Genomic DNA, 21154 nt, shown 5'->3' with positions numbered 1-21154 from the left:
CCTCCAGCCCTGACGAGCTGAACTCCCGCCAGAAGGCCGCGATGACATCGTGATCCTGGGAACTGCCTCCCACTGGGGAACCTCTCCCCACGCCCTCACAGCCCGCCCTTCTGAAGCTCCCTCCAGCTTGACTTGTTGCTTCCAAGCCCCGCGCTGCATCCGGGACACACTCCGGGCTGGACCGTCCGCAGAGCCAGGGGCCCGAGGGCTGTCCACAGCCCCAGGGGGACGGAGGAAGGCAGCCGGGGTCACCTCCAGTTCTTCTTAAAAGGACTTAACTCCCACAGACCTCACATTCCTTCTCCAGATTTCCCAGCCTTATCTCCTTTGGGATCCTCAAAAGAACATGGGGGCGGGACTGAGGGAGGCCACAGTGTGGGAGGTGGGATCCGACCTGGAGGAGAGAGCAGCGACCCCACCGGGCAGGCCTGAAGGGGAAGCACAACCCACGGGCTTGGGAATGAGGGGAGGGCTTTGGGGTTCCTCCCAGCCTCTTCCCAGCAGCATGGAGAGAAGGGACAGGACGACGTGAGCGGCCTGCCCCAGACGGGACTCTTCCCCTAAGTGTCCCACTGAGTCTTCGCAGCCACATCTCTGTGTACCCATCCCCATCCCCATCCCCAGAGAGGAGACAGGCCCAGAGGGACCACCGTCCAAACTCAACACTTGGTGTTCTTTTCTCAACCCAGGTGAGCTCTGAAGGCCAGGTTAAGGCTGAGGCAGGAAGGAGAGCAGGAGCCCCTCGCCCAGCTTTGTTTGCATTGACCTGGAAGCCCAATATGCTTCCGGGCCTTCAGGGCTCTTTGCTGTGTGTTTGCTTGGAGTTTGCAAAAGGAAGCGGGGTTAGGGATCCATGGATTTTGGCTGGGTGAAACCTGTTTGTGTCGGTTCCCCATCACCTCTCTTGTTGCTTTACTGCCTCCCCGGCGGGCTGTTGGTGAGGCCGACACCACGTACCTCTACCCTCTACCCTGCCACCTCACCTGAGGTCCGGACAGGAAAGTGCTGGCCACATTCTCCGTGGGAAAAAGGGGCTGTCGTGCCCGACAGCAGAAAGATTTGCAAAGTGGAAGAAAAACAAAGTTTGAAATTTTTTCAGAAGCCAGAAGCCAGTCCATGAATCAATGTTACCCTCCTACTCTGTAAAATTGTAAGTGGAGATTCTGTTCTTATCACTGCCAGGCCGAAAAGGAAGTTCTCGCTGGCCAGGAAGAGATCTAGTAATACAACATATATGATTATAAACACATTACACATCTCACCAGAGAAGAAACTGCCTCCAGAGGGCCTAAACGTGTTGACAACTTCTGTTTTTGCCAACAGTGATAGACACAGTTTTTCCTTTTTGCATTCTTCTCGTAAATAATTTCAAACCCACACACCCACTTGAACTCTTCTGAGTATAGTGAGAATATATATATAATATATATATACTCTTCTGAGTATAGTGAGAACTTCCTTCCATTTAAAAACTGTTCAAGCCTGTATATTAGTTTTCTACTGCTGCTCTAGCAAATTACCCCAAATTTAGTTGCTTAAAAGAGCACAAATGTATTATCTCATGGTCCTGGAGTTCCCACCGGCCTAAAAACTGAGGTATCAGCAGGACTGTGTTCCTTATGGAGGCTCTAGGGTGAGTCCTTTATCCAGCTTCTGAAGGCCACGATGTTCCTGGGCTCACGGCCCCCTGCTCCCGTCTTTAAAGCCTGTCACATCACACAGCTGAGCAACTCTAAGAAGTCATCCTTCCTTCTACTGGGGAAATTGCTCTCATTTAGGGACTTCTGATTAGGTTGAGCCCACCATGATAAGCCAAGAGAATCTCCCCATGTCAGGATCTTTAACTTATTCCTACCTGCAAAGTCCTTTTACCACGTAAGGTAAATATTTAGAGGCTTGGGGATTAAGAGGTAGGTACTTGGAGGGGAGGTGGTGCCTTATTCTGCCTACCACACATTGCTCGGTAACATGGACCTTTTAAGGATCTGTAACATATTTTCAAAGGTTGGGAAGAGAAATACAAAAAAGGAAATGCAAAACTATTTATTCAAAAAGTTGATACAACTTGAATATGCCTTTCTAAACTGATCTTGAAGTCTCTCTGAAGATTTCAATAATGTAAGTGAGATTGAACAGACGTGGACCTACGTCAAGAGGACATCCTCTTCGGGGCACCTGGCTGACTCAGTCGGGAGAGCGTGCCACTCCTGATCTCCAGGTCGTGAGGTTCAGTCCCATGTTGGGCACAGAGTTTACTTTAAAAAAAAAATTTTTTTTTTAATTTTTTAAAAAGAGCACATTCCCTTCTTTCATCAACTTTAAACGTATGTGTTGAAGAACAGAAAAGTTACTTTAAAATTGATGAGTTTATTCTGCGCAAGAAAGGAAAATGATCAACAAAATGAAAAGGCAATCCATTGAATGAGAGGACATATTTACCAATTGTGTATCTGATGAGGGGTTAATATCCAAAATATATAAAGAACTCCTACAACTCCACAGCAAAAAAAAAGGAAGAAAAGAAAAAAGAAAAAAATCCAATGCAAAAATGGGCAAATGTTCTGAGTAGACATTTTTCCAAAGAAGATATAAAAATGGGGGCACCTGGGTGGCTCAGTCAAGGGCAGTTAAGCGTCTGCCTTTGGCTGGGGTCATGATCTCAGGGTCCTGGGATCGAGGGGGGGGGGGGGGGGGGGCTCAGCGGGGAGTCTGCTTTTCCCTCTTCCTCTATCCCTGGTCCCTGCCCGTGCTCTGTCTCCGTCTCTCAAATAAATAAATAAAATCTTTTTTTTAAGAAAAGGCATACAAATGGCCAACAGGTACATGAAAAGGGGCTCAACATCACTGATCATCAGGACAATGCAAATGCCAACCACAATGAGATATTAGCTCACACCTGTCAGAATGGCTAGTTTCAAAAAAGACAAGAAGTGACAAGTGTTGGCAAGGGTGTGGGGAAAAGGAACCCCTTGTGCATTGCTGGTGGCAATGTAAATTAGTGCGGCCACAGTGGAAAACAGCGTTCCGCACACAACTAGAATGAGAACTGCTGTATGATCCAGCAATCAACTTCTGGGTATTTATCCAAACAAAACAAAAACACTTAGATCAAAAAGATATAGACGCTTCTGTGTTCCTTGCAGCATTATTTACAATAGCCAAGACATGAAATCAACCTAAGTGTCTGAATGAATTCAGAAAATTCTGAATGCAGAAAATGTGATACATATATTATATATAATGGAATACTAGTCAGCCATAAAGAATGAAATCCTGCCATCTGTGATAACATGGATACATCTCAAGGGCATTTTGCTAAGTGAAATGAGTTGGACAGGAAGAGACAAATGGTATGATCCCGCTGTTGGGGGAGGTCATCAAAGACCTGACCACTGGCTGACCCGTAAGCTGGACCCAGGCAATCAGAGGCTCCTGAGCCCCACCCTGACCTTGGAATATGGGTTCCACTTGGCTTTACCACTCCCAGAGGCTGCTCCAAGAACACAGCCTTAAGAGAACGATGGGGCACTGAGACCATTTGGCCAGTATGTGTGACTGGACCCAGCTAAGGCCTCAAACTTTTAAGATTTTGGAGGGGCAGGTGGAAGATCCAACCGTCCGGCTCCCACCCGAGGCACAAACTCCCAGTTATCAAATAAGTAAGTCGCGGAGATGAATGTGCAACAGGACGACTGTGGTTAATGATACCGTACTGTATACTTGGAAGATGCTAAGGGATAGACCTTAACATCTCCCATCATAAGAAAAAAAAATGTGTCACCATTTGTGGTGACAGACACTGACTTGACTTCTCGTGGTGATCATTTCTCAGTTTATACAAACACTGTATCATTCTGTTGCACACCTGAAGCTAATATAATGTTCTGTGTCAATTATATCTCAATAAAAGAACTCAGTAGGTTTATGAAACCAAAGTGATAAAAATGAACCATGAAATCAGTACAAATTATTATGAAATTGAAAAGTAAATTGTAGCAAAAACGTTCAGACTCTATCAACAGCATAATTCAATAAGAGAAATAGACAAATTTTGAATAAATAGGCCCTTGGATTGTTGAATAATGCAATTAACAAGAAGAAAATCCTATGAACACATCGGGAGTGTATCAGATTTCCTGTTGATCTGACATAAAATACTGACATTGACAGAGCTTGCATAAAACTCAGTACACTAGAATCAGAACCGAAGACAAGTTGGTTCATGAGTGCCATCAATTCAAAGAACATGTAATTACTGAACAATGTCCTGAAATTCTACAGCCCAGGTAAGGAACGTAGCACAGATTTCCCCAAATTGTACAATTACAAAAATTGATATGATTTTACCAAAGGCAAACTGAAATAAAAGAAACATCCTAATCTATTTCTTTTTAAAGATTTATTTATTTGACAGACACAAGCAGAAAGACAGGCAGAGAGAGAGGAGGAAACAGGCTCCCTGCGGAGCAGAGAGCCCATTCGGGGCTCGATCCCAGGACCCTGAGATCATGACCTGAGCTGAAGGCAGAGGCTTTAACCCACTGAGCCACCCAGGCGCCCCCTTAATCTATTAATAATAATAAAAGTGTGAATCCATATCAGAAGGAATGAATTATCACTCTATTCTCCATATAAAATATCAATAAAATCGCTGTCATTTGGACACAAAGAATAAACAGCCCAAAAAAGGGAAGGGTGAAAGCTATTTCGGGGTTGTCTCAGGCCGTGACTTCACTTAAATCTGTTACTCTTCCAGATGTGATGATGTTTACAGTATTTGCCAGACTTTGAAACATTTCCAACCTGTCACGTTGGATTAAACTACATAAACGTTCAGGCTCGCCATTAACAGTGCATGCATAGCGTGGCCTTGTCTCCCCCGATGGGGCTTCCCAGACTGCGCGCGCTTCGGGCCGCCCCGAGCCTGGGTCCACCCGCAGAAGCCTGGAGGCAGCCTTCCCCTTAGCACAACTCGGCTCCCCAGTGCGGCCCTATCCGGCGGGGCCGGGGTGGGCGGCCCTCGCTCTCCGCTCCCAGCCCCCGCCCGCTCCGTCCACTCCTCCCCGCCGCCCTCGCCCACCTCCTCCCCTGCGCGCTGCCCTCCCTCTGGTCCCGCCTCCTCGCGGCGCGACTCGGACGTCCGCTTCCCGCGGCCGCATCCCCAGGCTCCCGGTTCCCTCGCGCCCTGCGCTCCGCCCCTTCGCCGCGGCCCCTGGGCACCCCCGCAGCTCCTTCTCGCCGCACGAGGCCTTGGAGCCCTCCCGGGCCTCGGCCGCACCCTGCAGGCGTCCCGACGCCCTCCCCACACTGGCTCCGGCCAGAGGGCTAAGAACCTGGACCCTGACGAATAAGCACATTTAAATGGGAGGAGCCGGGGACAGAAGACCCGAGGAGCCGACGGTTAAAACAAGTCTGGGCGCTCGCTGGAGCGCGTCTCCTAAGGGCAAGAAGAGAAGCTGATTCCCTTCTATCTCTTTCGATCTCTCTCTCTCTTTCCGTGCTTGAAAAGCATTTAGGAACCTGCGTTTTGCAGGCCGGGGACCCGCGAGGCCGAGGGTCCTGTAAGGGACTTGGGGGTAGCTGGGCCACACCGAGAGAATGGCCGGCAGCCCAGGGGCTTCCAAGAGTTTGTGTTGGTCGCGGTGAGTTCTCTCCTCGCTCCTGTGGTCTCTGAACGCCTTTGATGCACGGGTCTTGGGAGTTCTCCGACACAGGGCCCCCATCTCCTTCCTCTGGACCTGCCTGCCTCGGCCTGCCAGCTTCTGCTGGAGGCCGGGGTGGGGGGGGGGGGGCACCCCAGCTGTCGGTAAAGGGAATTGCGGATGCGCACTCTGTTTTCAGGAAAACACGCTGCTCCTCGGCTGCCTCGTGGCCAGGAAGTCCATCCAGCCGGTGAAGAAGCTCTCCCACGGGGCCTTGGCCGCTCGTGTGGTCTCTGAATCTGTGCTCGAGGGGCAGCAGCTTCGGAACCAGACTGGCAGGATTAGAGCCCTGACCTAGCCGCTCACAGGGGAGAGCCCTTGGGCCACCTGCCCAGCCACGGGGCCTTGCCTCTTCATCTGACATGGGGTAACCGCCCCAAAAGGCACTGTGCCGACGGGGCTCGAAAAAGAGTTTGCACCGTGCCTGGCGGTTACTACTCCTTCTCCTCCCCGCCAGAGCAGGGGATGTGCGGGCCACGGCGGGGGACATCTTCGTCCTCGGTGTAGTACAAATGCGGTCAGGAATCAGGCTGCCTGAAAGATGCCTGAGAGCCTGTCTCAGCACCCCCTTCTTCCTGGAGCACCTGAACTCTCAAAACGGCCTTCAGTTCTTCCCAAAGCAGAGTAGAGCCGAACACAGGAACAAACATTCAAATGCGTGAATTGTTCTCCCCCGAGTATTCACTGCCTCCCCTCTTTCTTCACAACTCTCCTGCCCATCCTTAAAAACTGTGGGGCCTCCCTACAGCCAGGAGGCGAGGCCTGGGGAGAGAGTTGGAGGACCCTGGGGAACGTTGGGAAGCACCAGGCATAGGGCGGGGGACGGAGGGCTGGGGGAGAGAGAGGAGGGTGTGGCAGGCGCCCCAGGGCGCTGGGGCCCCAGGGAGGAAGCAGGGAAGGGGTGAGGGGAACCGGCCGAGGAAGCACTGTGCCCTACCCCCCTCAGGCCTGGGGGGTGGGGGGACCTCCAGAGCGCTGACAGAGCCCTGCAGGCCACACGGCCCACCCCCTACCTGGCCCCAGCCCCCCAGGGCAGAGAGCCCCCAGGCCAAGGAGAAAGACCTTAGAGGAAACCACAGCCCCCGCCCCTCCTCCAAACCCCATCTCCACCCTCCGGCCTGCCCCAGGTCCCTGGTGCCCCACACGCCTCCCCACGCCTGGCACCAGCTTCCCCTCCTACGTGACCGGCACAGACCCGGGACTGCCTGGCGGATGTTGAGATAAGGCCGAGGTGGGAGAGCCGCCGAAGGCCGGAAGTTACAGAGCCTGGTTCCCCGGCAACCCAGCCGCAGTCGCCAAACAGGGCAGTAGGGGGGGAGGGGGAGGGACGACTCCCGGGCCAGGCCTCCAGCCAGGGCCCTCCCAGACCTGTTTTCCGTGGAGAAACTTCTCTCTGCATCTCTGAGGACAGGGCTGCCTAAGAATTATGGGGGAAACCCGTTTAAAACCAAATTCCAGAGAGCACCCCCCACCCCCCGGGGGAACTGGGGGGGTGGAGGGTTCTAAGAGGACAAACTGGAATCTGTGTTTCTAAACATCTCAAACCAGCGTCCAGGGTGACTTCAGTATTGGCACCGTGAGGACAGATGTCACTTGGAGAACAGAAGACATCTGAGCAAGCTGGGCTCCTTGTGGAGGACCGGAGGAGATACGGGAGGGGACCTAGGGTCGCCCAACCCTGCTGTGTCTGCCGGCGCCGGCCACCGGCCCCAGGCCTGTTGATGCTTCACTTTAGGTATCTTCAGTGTCCAGGGAGTGATCAGGAGTCCAGAGATCTGGATTCTAGAACATGCAGAGCCAGTGCAAAACCACCAACTCCCCGTGAGCCGGCTGGTGGGCCAGGAGCTACCGGGCTGAGCGCCAGAAGCCAGAGGCAGATACACCAGGGGTTCGAGGACGCTGGGACCTAGAGCACGCCACTTAACACTGTTCAGGTGTGTTTTTCTCTTTTCTACAAAGGATATGGGAATACTAAAGCCTTTCCAAGACACGGGAGTGCCTTCCAAGTCCTCATGGTCTCGATAGCCTTTGTTGCCGGGGTAAGCTGAGCAGTCAGAAAGCTCCAGAAAGTCAGAGAGCCTTGAGGACAGGAACCCCGAGTTGCAAGATCCAGGGCCTGGGCCTCGGGGTCTCTCCATTAGCCTCTTTCTGAAGCTGCCAGATCGGCAACGGCCTTGGAGGGGCAGCCGCCTCCGAGCTGAACTTCCTGCCCCGCTTCTGAGGCCTGACCTCCTGCTTCCTCACTGCGGCCCCGGCCTCCGCCCACAGAAACAGCCCAGTTCACGCTGGCTGCCAGCCGAACCCTTCCCCGGGTCAGCCAGCTCGCAGGCCCCGATGGGGCAAGCGATAAGCTTGAACTGCTTTGCTTATCAGTTCAAATCCCAGTTCAGCCACCAGCTGGGTTCTGAAGTAACTTTTGCTCTTAGCCTCAGTTTCCTCACCTGGACTATGGGAGAGAAGAGGAAACGCATCCGTTGTGTTGTGGAGGCCCTGCTCCTGGAGTTCGCATCCCGGGAGATCACAGCAGCTCTCACCTGGTTGCTGAAACCCTCTTCACTCTCCACAGAGCACAAGTCAATCTGGAAATCCATTCTCCCCTTCTCACGCCTGCCGAGCCCCCTAAAGCCCCGGCTCTTCTCCAGCCTGGACCTGTGCAGTAGACTCTTAAGGCTGGCGTGCCTCCATAGTCTTCCCAACCCCAGGCCTTTCTCTGCCCTACAATGGAGGGAAGCTTTCTAAATAAGACACAAGTCTCGTCTCTGCAGCCCCCTGCTTAAAATTTCTCAGGGGTACCCCCAAGTCCTTAATGAAATATCCAAAATCTTTCATTTGGCTTTGGCGCTCCTTGGAAGAGCTGGACCTTTCTTCTCTTCTCAGCTGCATTCTCAGCCCATGAACCGGCCCTCTACTGTCCTGCTGTGCACATTCTTACCTCCAGGCCGTGCCCATGCTGCACCCATGCCTGGAACATTCTCCCCACCAGCACGGGCCCTGCCTTCGTGCTTCTCATTGTCCTTAAATCCCCAGCTCAGACTCCAGCATCTTCCAGAGATTCTCATGGATTCCCCTGCCCACCCCACCCCTGCAAGGCTGGGTTGAGTCCCCTGCTGCGGGGTCCCTTAGCACCTAGGCTCGCTCCCCTTTCCACCCCCCATCTCCCATTATAACCTGCTCTTTGCTTTGCCTAGCTCCTCCCAGGAGGGCAAAAACTCTACTCGCCTTGCTGATGCTGTAACCCCAGCACTCAGCAAATACCTTATCCAAAATGGGTGCTCGAGAACTATTTGTTGAGGGGCGCCTGGGTGGCTCTGTCGGTTAAGTGTCGGACCCACTGGGGTCGTGATCTCAGAGTCCTGGGATAGAGCCCCGCATCAGGCTCCCCGCTCAGCAGAGAGCCTGTTTCCTCCCTCTGTCTCTGCCTGCTTCTCTGCCTGCTTGTGATCTGCCTGTCAAATAAATAAATAAATTCTTAAAAAAAAGAAGAAGAGGAACTCAGGGTCTGCTGGGCGCAGGGCGACGTGTCTGAGTTCTTTCATGCTCTCCTCACAGCCCACCCGTGATGCTGATCTCTCCCTACCCAGTCCCTGGTGCTCACCCAAACTCAGGCCTCTTTTCCCACTCCCGACTCCAGGATGGAAGGGAACAGCCCCCCTCCACCAGCGCTGAAAGTTGATCTCTGACCACAGAGCAAGGACTGCTCCTTTTCCTGGAGGAGCCCCCCTAGCCCCCAACCTACAGCCCTGCTCCCCCCTGAGCTGATCCCCGAGATATGCAGTCTTAGCTCCCTATGATGTCACCCCCTTCCACTGCAGAAGGAACCCAGGGCTGCGGGAGGTTGGCGAGTGACCCGCCCAAACATTGCTGTTTGCTTTTCTCCACAGGCACAGAGCGCTGGCTTCCCCAATGATCGTGGCTCGGCTCATATCTGTGTTTTCTCTCCCATGCAGGACTCTGTGCTCTTTGAGCAAAGAGATCACGTATTAATAATCTTCATCTCCCCCATAAGGCCTGACATAGAGAACCCCAATAAATATTGAATGAAGGCCTGAATTTTTAAGATGGGTGTAGTATATGCGTTCCCAAGCAGACTGCCCATTTTCCACCCCAAGACGGGATCCATCCTATTATTGAAAACATGCCTCTTGATCTGTAAGAGAGACCAGAGGCTGATAACCTTCAGAGCCAAGGGCATCGTTTTTCCTTGGCTGACCTAAATTTCTCTAGATACAACTTCAGTGCATTTTCTTCTAATCCACCTCTATGGCCACTGGGACTAAAACTCATTGCTTTGCACAGAGACAGTTACTAATTTACTCTCTGGGCTTCTCTTCAACAAATTTAATCCCAGACCCTTTATAGTTCTCTCCCCAGGGCCCTATTGCCCAGCCTTTTCCCTGTTCTGCCGCTCCTTGGGCTTTTTGCCAAGCTCTCCAAGGCCTCCCCCAGCTGAAAGGCAGGAATGGGACATACTGTTTGTTCTCCAAGGACCCGTGCGCAAACTCACAGATGCTTACCTTCTGCCTACGCACGCAGGACGCACAGCTCTCTGCACCCATTCCGCTCCTTGGCAGACACGCTTGTAGGTGGCCTCCACGCGGGGTGACAGACTCCTCTGCTCCCACCTGTGCCCCTGAGCCCCAGCCCTGCAAATGCTCACCCACCTGGACACACACGCACGGGAAGGGACCACAGAGACCTGTGCTTTTCCCCCAAGGGTGAGCCAAGCTAGGCTGAGCCCTGGGAGCCCTCTTCCTCTTCCTCCTCCCCGCTCTGCCTCTCCCTGCCTCTCCCTGCCTCTCCCTGCCTTCGTACTCCAGTTCTTTCCATTGGGCCACAAGGAGCCAAACCTGCCTTCTCTCTACCTCCTCAGGGATTCTGCACTTCAAAGCTGAAGGCAAGGAGTCAATGAGCCTGAACCTAAGTCGGCTCCTACCTCTCTTCCTGCCCTACTCGCAGGCACGCTGTCTTCCCGCAAATCCACAGTGAGCCTTCCTTTTGCGCAGACCACACAGGGCTCTCCCCTCCTTCCCCAGCCCCCTCTTCCAGCCTTCTGGAGCCCCAGAGTCTCGGGTGTTCCACCTGCTGGAAATGAACCATGGGGGAGCACTGGAAGGAAGCGGACAGAGGCGCTGTTTCCATCTCAGACCCAAGGTCAGGCTGGCTTGCTGAGACCCTGGCCTGACCGGGGCGCCGTGTCACGGGGGCCAAGGGTTTGAGGAACTGGAGAGTGGGGTGATATTCATTCATTTGTTCAACAAATATTTATTCAGCACCGACCACGGGCCAGGCACCTCTCCACATCCACAAAACCAACACAAACCTGCCCTTAAAGAGTGTACATTCTGTGGGTGGAGACAGAAAGTAAAATACACCCAGAGGCGGTGATAGGAGAAAGCGGGTGGGGGTGGGGCGAGGGAGGAATGCGCAAAGTAGGCCGACCAGGGAAGGCTGCACTTGGAAGGTAAACTTTGACCAAAGACTTGAAGGACAAGCCCTGGTGAGACCTGGAGGGGACAGGGGTCCTAGCAGCAGTGGGGACAGTCCGCAGGTGGGGCGTCAGGAGACAGCAGGATAGGGAGCCCCGGAGAAGGAAGTGCCGCACAGAGGCTGCCCCTCTCCCCTAGTTCTTGGACCCCGAAGGGGGAAGAGGTCAGGAGAGGTGGAACAGGCCAGATTCAGCACAAAACTGTGGCCTCCCATGCGACAAAACACGTACCCGATTTTGGGGTATCGGTGCAGGCCATTTCCAGAACACATTTGCTGGAGCTGTGGCCGGGTGGATTGCGGGCAGCAGTGGCTCACGGGGCCTGTGGGGGTGGCGGTCACAGCCAGAAGGGAGGCGCGCCCCTTAACCAAGCACTTCCCCCATCCCCTCCGTGTCGGGCTGGAAGTCAGTTGCTCTGGGGAGGGTGGCCTGGCTGTTGCCTGAAGCATCTTGGAGCCCAGCCGGGCAGCACCCCCCCCCCCCGCCCCGAGGCATCCACACGGATGCCGCTGCACCTGCCTGTCTGTCTCTGGAGCCTTTGCTGGGCCAAGGACCGCACTTGCTGCCCAGGCTGGCAAAACCCCTACAGCTACAGGAGGAAGGAGCCAGTACCTCCAGTTTTCAGAGGAGGGGCACCCACCGCCCCCGCATCCCCTCCACGACTCCCCTTCTTACTGAGCCTCCAAGGGCACGAGATCACAGCCAGGTTGACCTGGCATCGAACCCACATCCCCCCTTTAGTCTTTACGTGGCCATGGATGCCCTGGGACCCAGTGTCTCAGCCCTGGATCAAGCGGAGTGTCTCAGAATGTCGGGAAGCACCCAGCCAAGGACGGGAAGCTGTAAGCGGTTAAAGCTGGGAAGGATGTGCATAGGTCAGTGTTTCAGTGGAACCATTAGCGAATTCAAGGTTTTCTCTGCAATGACGTCACTCTCCCTCCCCGTACTCCTGGGAGAAAGCCTTCCAGAGCCAGAGATAAAGGGACCAAATGACAGCTAATCCCTGGGAATTTGCATACAGGCGGCAGCCTATCTTATCTGCGCCTCAGCCCCTGCTGTGCAGCAAATCCCCTCCCTCAGGCGGGTCACGTCGGGACCCCTCCAGATGCCGGCTGAGCCTGAGGCGAGCGCGCAGTAGGTGCTCCTTGGCAGAGGGAGCCAGTGAGGCAGAGGGAGAAGAGACGGGAAGCCCTCTGGTTAGCAACCTCCTCAGCATCTGTCACCCCCTGGCACAGTGCTGGGGCTCTGCCCTCCTAAGGAAACACGCGCTGAATTAGAGAGGGTGGGGGAACTTGGTGTGGGGGGCTGGCCCAGGCTCTGTCCCGTTCTCCCTAGAAAGTCCCAGGGTCTGATGGGGAGGCCGTGGGGTCAAGATGACACCGAGGAGTTGGAAACGGGGGGGGGGGGGGGGGGGGGGGGACATTCAGGCCTCCATCAGGGCAAGCTCCAGATAACCTGGTACCAGGCCAGTGCCCGGAAGCAAAGTTCTCGGCTCTCCAAAGCACAGAGCTCCCACGTCTGCAGGGCCTCTTCCCTCCGGCTCACTCACAGCCGGGCCATTCCTCCCCAGCACTGCCGCCCTTGCCCAGGCCCCCAAGCTGGTCTGGCCAACTCCCACAGAGGCCGCCTTCCCCAGGCCCGCCCGAGGGGCCTCCCGCCCCCAGACTTGCCAGGACTCCGGGCAGGGCCAGCAGCCAGCCCCACCCTCCTGCGGTGGCGAAGAAGCCACTTGGGCTGGGCGAGGGGCCCAACCCCAGCACCAGGGTGGATGCCCGATTCCTAGGCTGGCGTGTGGACACCGCCCACATCTCCTGCATTTCGGCTCCGGGACCAAGGGCCGTGGTCCTCAACCCAACCTCCCCTCCCTTAAACCTGGGGACGAAGGTGCCGGGGAAGGAAATCAGAAGATGGGGGTGAGGACCGTAGCCTTTCATCTCGAAGCCCTCTCCCCTGTCAAAGTCATGGTACTGTCCCCACACTCCTCCCTTCCCCATGGGGGACTCAGGGCCCCTGACACAGCCCGAGACCACCCAAAAAAGACAAGAGATATTTATTGAAATCAGCAAACTCAGGTTCTTCGAGCCCCAGCCCATGGTCGCAGTCCTGTCCCCTCACCCCCACCCCGTAGCCACAGCACAGGGAACGGAAAAGGGGAAGCTGGGAGAGAAGGCGCCGCCAGGGGTAGACCGCCTCCGTGTGTGGGGACGGCAGCCCAGCCGGGGCCGGTGGCCACCGCCCCAGGCCTCTCCCTATAAATGAAGTCCCTGCAGCCCGGGCTAAGGGGCGAGGCAAAGGAAGGCCAGAAGGCAGGGTCTCGGACCCCCAGCCGAGGAACAGATTGAGGGCAGAGCTCAGGGCGGAAAGAAGCCAAAGGGAAAGAGAAGAGCTATGGGGCTGCAGGGTGGCGAGGCCCCCCACTTTTGGTCCCAGGAGGAAGGAGGCCAGTTGGTCCAGTTTTGGTGGGTTTGAAGAAGGGAATGTATTAGTAAGCACGGGGTCGGGGGGCCTGCCACCGGGCACCCCAGAGGAGGCAGGCCGGGCCCCCACCCTGGCCAAGGGAGTCTGAGAGTCCCAGGGGCTCTCGGGGAATGTCACTGCTAAAAAATATATATATATATTAACCATCCATGGGCACGGGGCTGGGGCGGGGTCAGAGGATCTGGCGCGGCATCCCGTAGCCAGTCATGCCGGCCTGGGACGCCCCGCGGTTGGTGCCCATCTGCAGCCCGATGACATTCTTGCCCTCCTGCAGCTGGTTGTCCGAGAAGTTCCGAGGGTTCTCCTTGGACTTCCTGGGTGGAAAGGAAGCGCCAGTGAGGACGAGCCCGCAGGCTGCCTCAGCACACGTCTGCCTTTGCACAGGCTGAGGCTTCGCTGGGGGGCTCGGGAGCCGGTGTCCACCCCGTCTGAGAGGCCCGAGCTCTCTCAAGACACCGCCTCGTGTCTCAAAGGGGACAGTACCTTGCCACCCCTGGAGAGTTGCGAGGGACAGGAAAGGGCTTTGTGCCAGACCCTTCGCTAGGGACAGGGACAGGCCTGGGCCACCGTGCCATACTCACTTGGGAAACCAGTTGGGATCCCCAGAGAACAGCCCATCGTCCCGGGCTACGGCCAGCCCGCCCAGGTTCATCAGCGTCCGCTGCACACAGGCCATATTCTTTCCTGGGAGAGGGGAGGGGCTGTGTTGGCCTCAGCGACGCTGGGGTCCTGGGGGCCCGCCTTCCACCCCGACCACTTAGGCCAGCACCTAACTCCCTAATGCACCTAATGGTTTCCTAATTCCCTTTGTCCCCACACCCTCCTTCCCCCCCAGCCTCCCACAGGGCCCATCCCACCATGAAATACACACACACACACACACACACACACCCTTTGTCTTCAGGGTGCCAGAAACCCACCCCGTCTCCCGGAGCTAGCTGGCCCCGCCTGGTGTCTGGTCTTCTGGGAGACAGTCCCCTGGCCCGACCCACCTTCCCAGAGGTCCACGGTCTGGAAGATGTCAGTGGTGTTGATGCCGTAGCGCTCGGCCGCCTGCAGGAACTGGGAGATCTGCTCCATCTGCTTGAAGGCCATGGTGGAGGCCTGGATCTTCTTCACCGGGGCCTGTCCCTCGGGGTACAGCCCATTGATGAGCTCACACAGCACCTGGGTGAGGACAGAAGGTGTGCGGCGGTGAGAGCCCGCTGGCCGGGAGGCAGACGGTGTGCCCCCGGGGTTCCTGTCCCACCGGAACACACCCTCCCGTGGTCCTCTCCCTGGAGCACTTCTTCCCGGAGTCCCCCAGGGCACCCCCTTTCACTCCGTGGGTCCTCTGTGAGGTAGAGACCCAGGCTCAGGAGGAAGTGGAACAAACCCAGGCCCCCCAGGCCCCCCAGGCCCCGCAGCGCTCCAGGCACTTCCAGTCAGAGGGCTCAGCTCTCACCGTGCCATCCTTAAGCCAGTTCTGGAAGTTCTCACGCCCAGGCTGGGGCCGGCCCACGTCCTTGCGGCACTGGGTAGTGATCCACTGGACCAGGATCTGTTCCAGGTCCGCATCGTACTGCTTCTCGATCTTCTGCTGCACCTCCCGGCTCAGGCCGTAGGCAGGTCCCCTGTTGGCCATTCCCTAGGGCAGTGGTGGCTGTGGGGTGCTGGAGAGAGGACACGGCGGGGCCCGCAGTCAGTACTCTGAGCCTGCAGGGACACACCTTGTATCCCCAGGGTGCGCCCCAGAGGTGAGAACCACGGTCAAACACGGGGCTCACCCCACCTCTGGCACAGGGCCCAAAACTACACTGCTCAGAGCTCTGGGGTAAGGGCCCGTGCAGGCCATCTCTGGGCACCCCCACGGCAGGCTGACTTCGCTGAGTGCTGCCATTAGACTTCATTCGAACGGCCCCACTACTGGAATGAAATAGAAAACCCACTGGAGTAGAATATGGCGTACACGAGGCCCCTCATTCGGGGTGGTCTGCTTTAGCCAAGGCAAACCGGTCATTAGAACCGCAGCCGTGGGGAGGAGGAGGATTTGGGGAGAGGAAGACATGACTAGGGAACTTCTTCCAGGAGCCAGAGAACCAGACACACCCACCCTCACCACCAGCCTCTGGGCTTGACCGAGCACCCCCAATCTGTGCCCGCGACTGTGGAAGCGGTGGAAGCTCATGGTCCTGGAAAGCCAACAGAGAGACAAAGAGAGCACCCAGGAAAGCGGAAGGCTTGTGCGGGAAGATACTGTACAAATCAGACCCTATGTGACAGAAAGGTAGAGAAGAGTATGGGCAGAAGCAGTCCGGAAGCCTTCCTGGAAGAGCAGGTCTGAGTAGTCCCTTAAAAGATTTCAGCAGGGGGTGCTGGAGTGGTTCAGTGGGTTAAGCCTCTGCCTTCAGCTCAGGTCCTAACCCGCATCCCCTGCTTCCCCCCCACCCCCCCACCCCCCCTCTCCCTGCTTCTCTGCCTACTTATGATCTCTGTCAAATAAATAAATTTTTTTAAAAAAAGAAAAAGATTTCAGCAGGCAGAAGGAACTTCCCATGAGAAACCAGGCAATCAAAACCAATCCCACCTCCCCTTGACAAGCTACAGTGGGCAGAATAACGGTGCCACCCAAAGGTGTCTGCATCCTAACGCCCAGAGCCCGCGAATGTTACGTGGCAAAAAGGGCCTTTGCAGGTGGGACTGAATGAAGGGTCCCGACACAGGGACGCTGTGCTGATCGTCCAAGACGGCCTAGTGTCCTCACAGCAAGGGGCTTTATACACACAGCAGGAGCCTTACAAGCGAGGGGGGGAGGCAGACAAGTCAGAGCGGGAGAAGCAAGAAGCTGGAGTCGGGGAGACAGGCCTCCAGAGGCTGGAGAAGGCAAGGCAAGGCGTTCTCCCCTGAACTCCCCAAGGAGGAAGGTAGCCCTGCTGACACTTTGATTTGAACCTCTGCTGAGGTCCCTGCCACGTGAAACGGGTGTGGCTCTAAGTCACTGAATTTGTACTCATCTGTTACAGCAGGAATAGGGAACTAACCCCGGAGGTGGGTGGTAGTTTTAGGGAAACTTTGGAGGGAAGGGAGACTTGGGGAAACACACAGGAGGTTTGAACTTCGGTTGAGAACCTGCATTGGTAAGAACTGGGTGGTTTCCAGACCGCGGGCCCAGGGGCAGTCTGTCGCCACCTCCTACCTCACTGCCTAGGTCCCAGCCCCAGGACCCTGGGGCGCAAGTCCCGGGATGCTACCCATGTGGGGGTGTGGGGGGTTGGGGGGTGGGCCAGGACCTCACTCCCTGTCCCCAACCCTCTGTGAATGAGCTTCCCTTTCTTCCCCTTCCACCGTGAGATCCAGCTGTGGCCGACAGGGCGGGGGAGGGGGGACCCCCAGGCACAGGCACCTGTGCCCAAAGACAGGAAAGGAAGCCACTCCTACTCCCCACATCTGGCTCCAGGCCAGGTCAGACTGAAGGGATGAAGTCACTGTCTCCCTCCCTCCCACACACCCCAAGTTCAACTATCCTGCCACCCCCTCCAAGGGCCTCGGGGCTCAGCAGTGGAGCCAGGCCCAGGGGCAGAGCCGCCCCAAACCCCTCCTGCTCTCAGCCCCTGGGTCGCAGGCCGGTCCCCTCCCCCACACTCCAGCCTGGCGGCTCCCTTCTACTCCAGCTTATCCAGCAGCACATTTCCGCCCCGATCCTCCCCATAAATCAGTTATTTTTATACCTCATTAAGAGCAACCCACCCTCACTTCCCCCCGCCTGAAGGCTGGCCCAGATAAATGCTGGTCTGGGCCTTGACCCACACCACCAGGCACACAGACTCTCGGCTGGGGGAGGGCAAGCAGAGAGCAGCTCAGAAGCTGTCTCCTCCCAGCGCGGCCCCAGCAGCTCAACCTGGGGTCCGTGACACACAGGGGCATGGCTAGGAGACCTGGGGGGAAAAGGCGGGATGGGGCTGCAGCCACCAGTAAGCCCCCGTTTCAATGTCCAGATCTCTTTTCTGGAGCAGCTTCACCAGGGTCCCCTGGGCCTAAGGGTTGTCTCCTTGCAGCCAAGTGGCCTGAGGCCAAGAGATCCCAGTGGCCCAGGGAGAAAAAGGGCAGAAGAATCATTAACCCAGGCACCGGGTTAAGAGGGGAGAGCAGTCCTGACGCCCTACCCTTCCAGTGTCCCCGCACAGGGGCAAAACAGACTTGGCCTCTCAGCCGCCCACCCCTCCTCCCCGCCCCGGGGCTCCAGCTCCGAGAGGATGCTGAGGGCCCCTTCCCCACTCTGGAGCTTGGATACAGCTGGGCCTGTCACAGCCTCCAGCCGCAGTTGTTTTGGGTCCCCCAGGGGTCACTGTCCTGGAACCTGGTAGGTGAGGAGCCCTGGGGCAGAGCTCCAGGAAGGGGCGGCCCAGCCAGCCTGTCCCCAGCTGTGACTTGTCCCCGCCCCGCTGGGCAGGCTCGAGCTGACAGGCCCCAGCTGGTGTGCCCAGCCGAGTGCCACCCAGGGGACCTTCTGCAGTCCTGCCTCAACAGAACGGCAGACAGCCAGGTGCCTGCTGGGGTGGGGAGTGGTGGAGCCCCAGGGCTGGGGAGCCAAAGAGGAGACCAGAGCTGAGCCACTTGGGGGTCGGCCCCCTGGTGAGTAACATAAGCCAGAGGGGCCTACAGCTGCCTACAGCAGGGGGAACAGCCCTCACCCCCCACCCACAAGACTGCAGTGCTCTCACGAGGGGGAGGGGCAGGCCTCTCACGTCACCCCACCCCACGCAGATGCCAAAGATCCGTGGCTGGGGCGTCTCACGGGGGGGGGGGGGGGGGGGGCAAGGAGACCCCCCTTTCATTGTGCACACAGGTCGCAGGGGAACTTCCCAAGTCAGAATGGGGCTTAGGGCTATTCCGAAAGGACCAGATTGGGGGGGCCCGCCCCCAGAGGGAAACGCAGAGGAAGCAGGCAGAGGCAAGGGTGGTGGACACCTGGGATCGAGGAGCCCCTCGGGGGACAGCCCCTCCCCATCAAGTCAGCGAGCAGAGCAGAAGAGCAGAAGAGAAAGCCCAAGCCGCACAAACAGGAAGCCGCAAGGCTAGCGGGCGGAGGGGTGAGGTGGGGCCGTTGCCATGGCTTCTGTGTACCAAACACAGGAACCCCGCAGGGTGGGGGCGCCGGGCAGAAACACGCACGCAACACCCATGCAGTGGGGAGGAGGCTCCGCGCCCGGGGGCCACACGCGGCCTCCGTGGAAAAGCCCCCCCCCCGGCAGTTCCCAGGTGCAGGCAGGTGCGAGGGATCCCTTGTGGGGCGGGGGGTGGGGGGGCTAGGTCAGCGGCAGAGGCGGGGGTGGGGGGCTGGAGGCGTGGGAAGTTACCCGTCGGGGGACAGAGAAGCGGACTCAAGCACTAGTTCAGAAGCAATGCTCCGGGCACCGAGGGCAAGTCCGGAGTTAGAGCGCCCGCTCCCTGAAATCCTGGAGAGAGAAGGGCTGGGCAGAGGGAGGATCCCAGGCCAGTCCAGGAGCAGCAGAGGGCTGGGGCGCTAGTTGGGGGCCGCAGCCGGACAAAGACCACCGGTTGCCCCGCGCAGGGCGGGGCCCCGCCGCCCCACCCTCCCTTGGCCCCCGGGCAGCTGGTCTCCCGGGGGACCGAGGAAGGAGACCTAGGCAGGGAGGGGCGCTGGGGAGGGGAGCTGTCCCTGCGCCCCGTGCTCTGGAGTCAGCAGTCGGGAGAGCCCAGCCAAGCCGTACCCGGGACCTCCCCCCACCCACCCTCACTCCCGCCACGCTCCCGTCTGCTCCCAGACGCCGGGCTGCCCCAGACCTCCCCGGGCCGGGGCGCCAGCAGGCTCCGGGGGGCCCGCAGGGGCGGGAAGGCGGCCGTCCACTTCCGGTCCTGCAGGTCCGGCCCCGCCGCCTCGCCACGCCACGCCCTGGGCCGTTAAGGCCGGATGAGTCACCCACCGCCCACCGCCGGGGTGACGCAGTGGTCTGGGCAGCCCGCCCGCCGCCCGCCCGCAGCCCCCGCCGGCTTTCCCAGCAGCAGGGGGCGCGGGGTGGGGGCCCCGGCTGGCGCGGCGGCGGGAGCGCCCGCAACCAACCCCCTCCCCACACCGCCCGCTGGCGCGGGCTGCGGCCCCGGGAGCCCCAGGTCGGGGGGCTGTCCGCGCCAGCCCGAGACCCCGACTCGCCAGCAGGACGGCGGGCGGGAAGAGGAACAGAAAGGGCGGCCTCGGGGCCGCGGAGCGCGGGCAGCTCCCACACGTGCTCCTGGAACCCGGCACTGAGGGTCGCGGGGAAGCTCCGGCGCGCCCGCCCTCGGGGCACGCGGCTCAAGCCCCGGCGCCCGCCGCTCCTCTCCCCCGAGGGCCGGGTCCCCCCCGCTCCGGACGGACGCCCTGTCCGTGCACCCGCAACCGGGGCTGACCTCATCGCCCAGCAATGCGGGGTCGGGGCTTGGGGACAGGACCCGACAGCACAGGGCGGGCAGAGCGGTCGTCGGACCCTCGCCGCAGTCCCGGGAGCAAGCACCGGCCTCCCGCTTGCCGGGGCGCGCCCCCCGCCCCCTGCTCACCGTTGGCCGGTTGCCGCGATACACTTCTGGCGGGGCCTGCGGGCCGAGTGGCGCGCGGGGCCGGGGCCGGGGGTTTTCAGCGGGGTCCCGCCTCGGACGGGGCGGACCCGGGGCGGGGCGAGCGCCCCTGGCTTTAAAGGCGCCGCGTGGCGGGCGCGGAGGGCAGAGCTTCTGCTGGAGGGGCGGTGGGCGGGAAGCTGGGCCGGAGGGTATGAGGAGTCCGAGCCTATGCGGGCCATGACGGCGGTCGCCATCGGTGAGAACCTCGACCTCCACCCCGAAGCCCTTAAACTTATGCCTTGGCGGGAAGCTTTTTGCCTGGAAGGTCAGCTCAAGACTATGGGCATGTTTAAGTGGGAAGAAGCCTCTTGACTTTAAAAGGGTGGTTAGGTATATGGAGGCACCGGAAGACCCCCACCCCCATCCCCCAGGTGACTAGGGTGTGACAGTACTGGGGCTGCAGGCCAGGACAGTACTCCTGCTCTCCGCCTTCTTCAGGCCTGGGCAGGAACCCACAGTGAGGTCATTCTTTGCCTTGGGACCCAGGGTTCAGATCTGATTTCTCTCCCCTCCGTTTCCTCCTCTCTGACCTGGCATCTCTTAATCCTGGAGGGATCCCAGGGATCAGAAGAGGAGGCCTCAGGGGAGGAGCCTGGCAGTTCTTCTGTGTCTGAGGGTGGAGGGGGCATAGTTTAAGGGTTGAAGGAGCACCCCTCTTCAGGCTTCTATGGAGGCTTCTCTTCCCCTCTGGTAGAGTCCCTGCCTACATCCAACAGCGGGGACCTTCCTGTTTGGTAGAAGCTACTGTTTCGCCTGGTTTCCAAGGACATCAACCACCAGTGTCCTCCCTCCAATGCTCCACCCCACCCCCCAATGTTATAACCCGCTGCCAAGTGAGCCCTTGGGAAACCAGGTGTTTTTCACTTTTCTGTGCCTTCTGCCTGGGATGCTGTCC

The 21154-nt window shown here is 58.2% G+C and overlaps 2 protein-coding genes across 2 annotated transcripts; both read right to left on the bottom strand.

Annotated features, from left to right (window-relative positions):
• Window positions 1-13220: 13220 nt before the first annotated feature.
• Window positions 13221-20308, bottom strand: TAGLN2 (transgelin 2). The gene is made up of 5 exons (XM_059413546.1): window positions 20200-20308; window positions 15110-15317; window positions 14658-14832; window positions 14247-14349; window positions 13221-13979 (listed from the first exon to the last, which is right to left on the bottom strand). The coding sequence occupies exons 2-5, from the start codon at window positions 15287-15289 to the stop codon at window positions 13838-13840; spliced, it is 600 nt and encodes a 199-aa protein (XP_059269529.1). The 5' UTR covers window positions 15290-15317; window positions 20200-20308; the 3' UTR covers window positions 13221-13837.
• On the bottom strand, window positions 16128-20193 carry LOC132025801 (collagen alpha-2(I) chain-like). Its single transcript, XM_059413545.1, has 2 exons — window positions 19398-20193; window positions 16128-19100 (listed from the first exon to the last, which is right to left on the bottom strand). The coding sequence occupies exons 1-2, from the start codon at window positions 20055-20057 to the stop codon at window positions 19077-19079; spliced, it is 684 nt and encodes a 227-aa protein (XP_059269528.1). The 5' UTR covers window positions 20058-20193; the 3' UTR covers window positions 16128-19076.
• Window positions 20309-21154: the final 846 nt, after the last annotated feature.

This window comes from Mustela nigripes, chromosome 10 (assembly GCF_022355385.1).
Source record: "Mustela nigripes isolate SB6536 chromosome 10, MUSNIG.SB6536, whole genome shotgun sequence".
In the NCBI taxonomy this organism is placed as follows: domain Eukaryota; kingdom Metazoa; phylum Chordata; class Mammalia; order Carnivora; family Mustelidae; genus Mustela; species Mustela nigripes.
The sequence above is the reverse complement of the archived record's forward strand: the minus strand, read 5'-3'. Positions and strand labels throughout refer to the sequence as shown.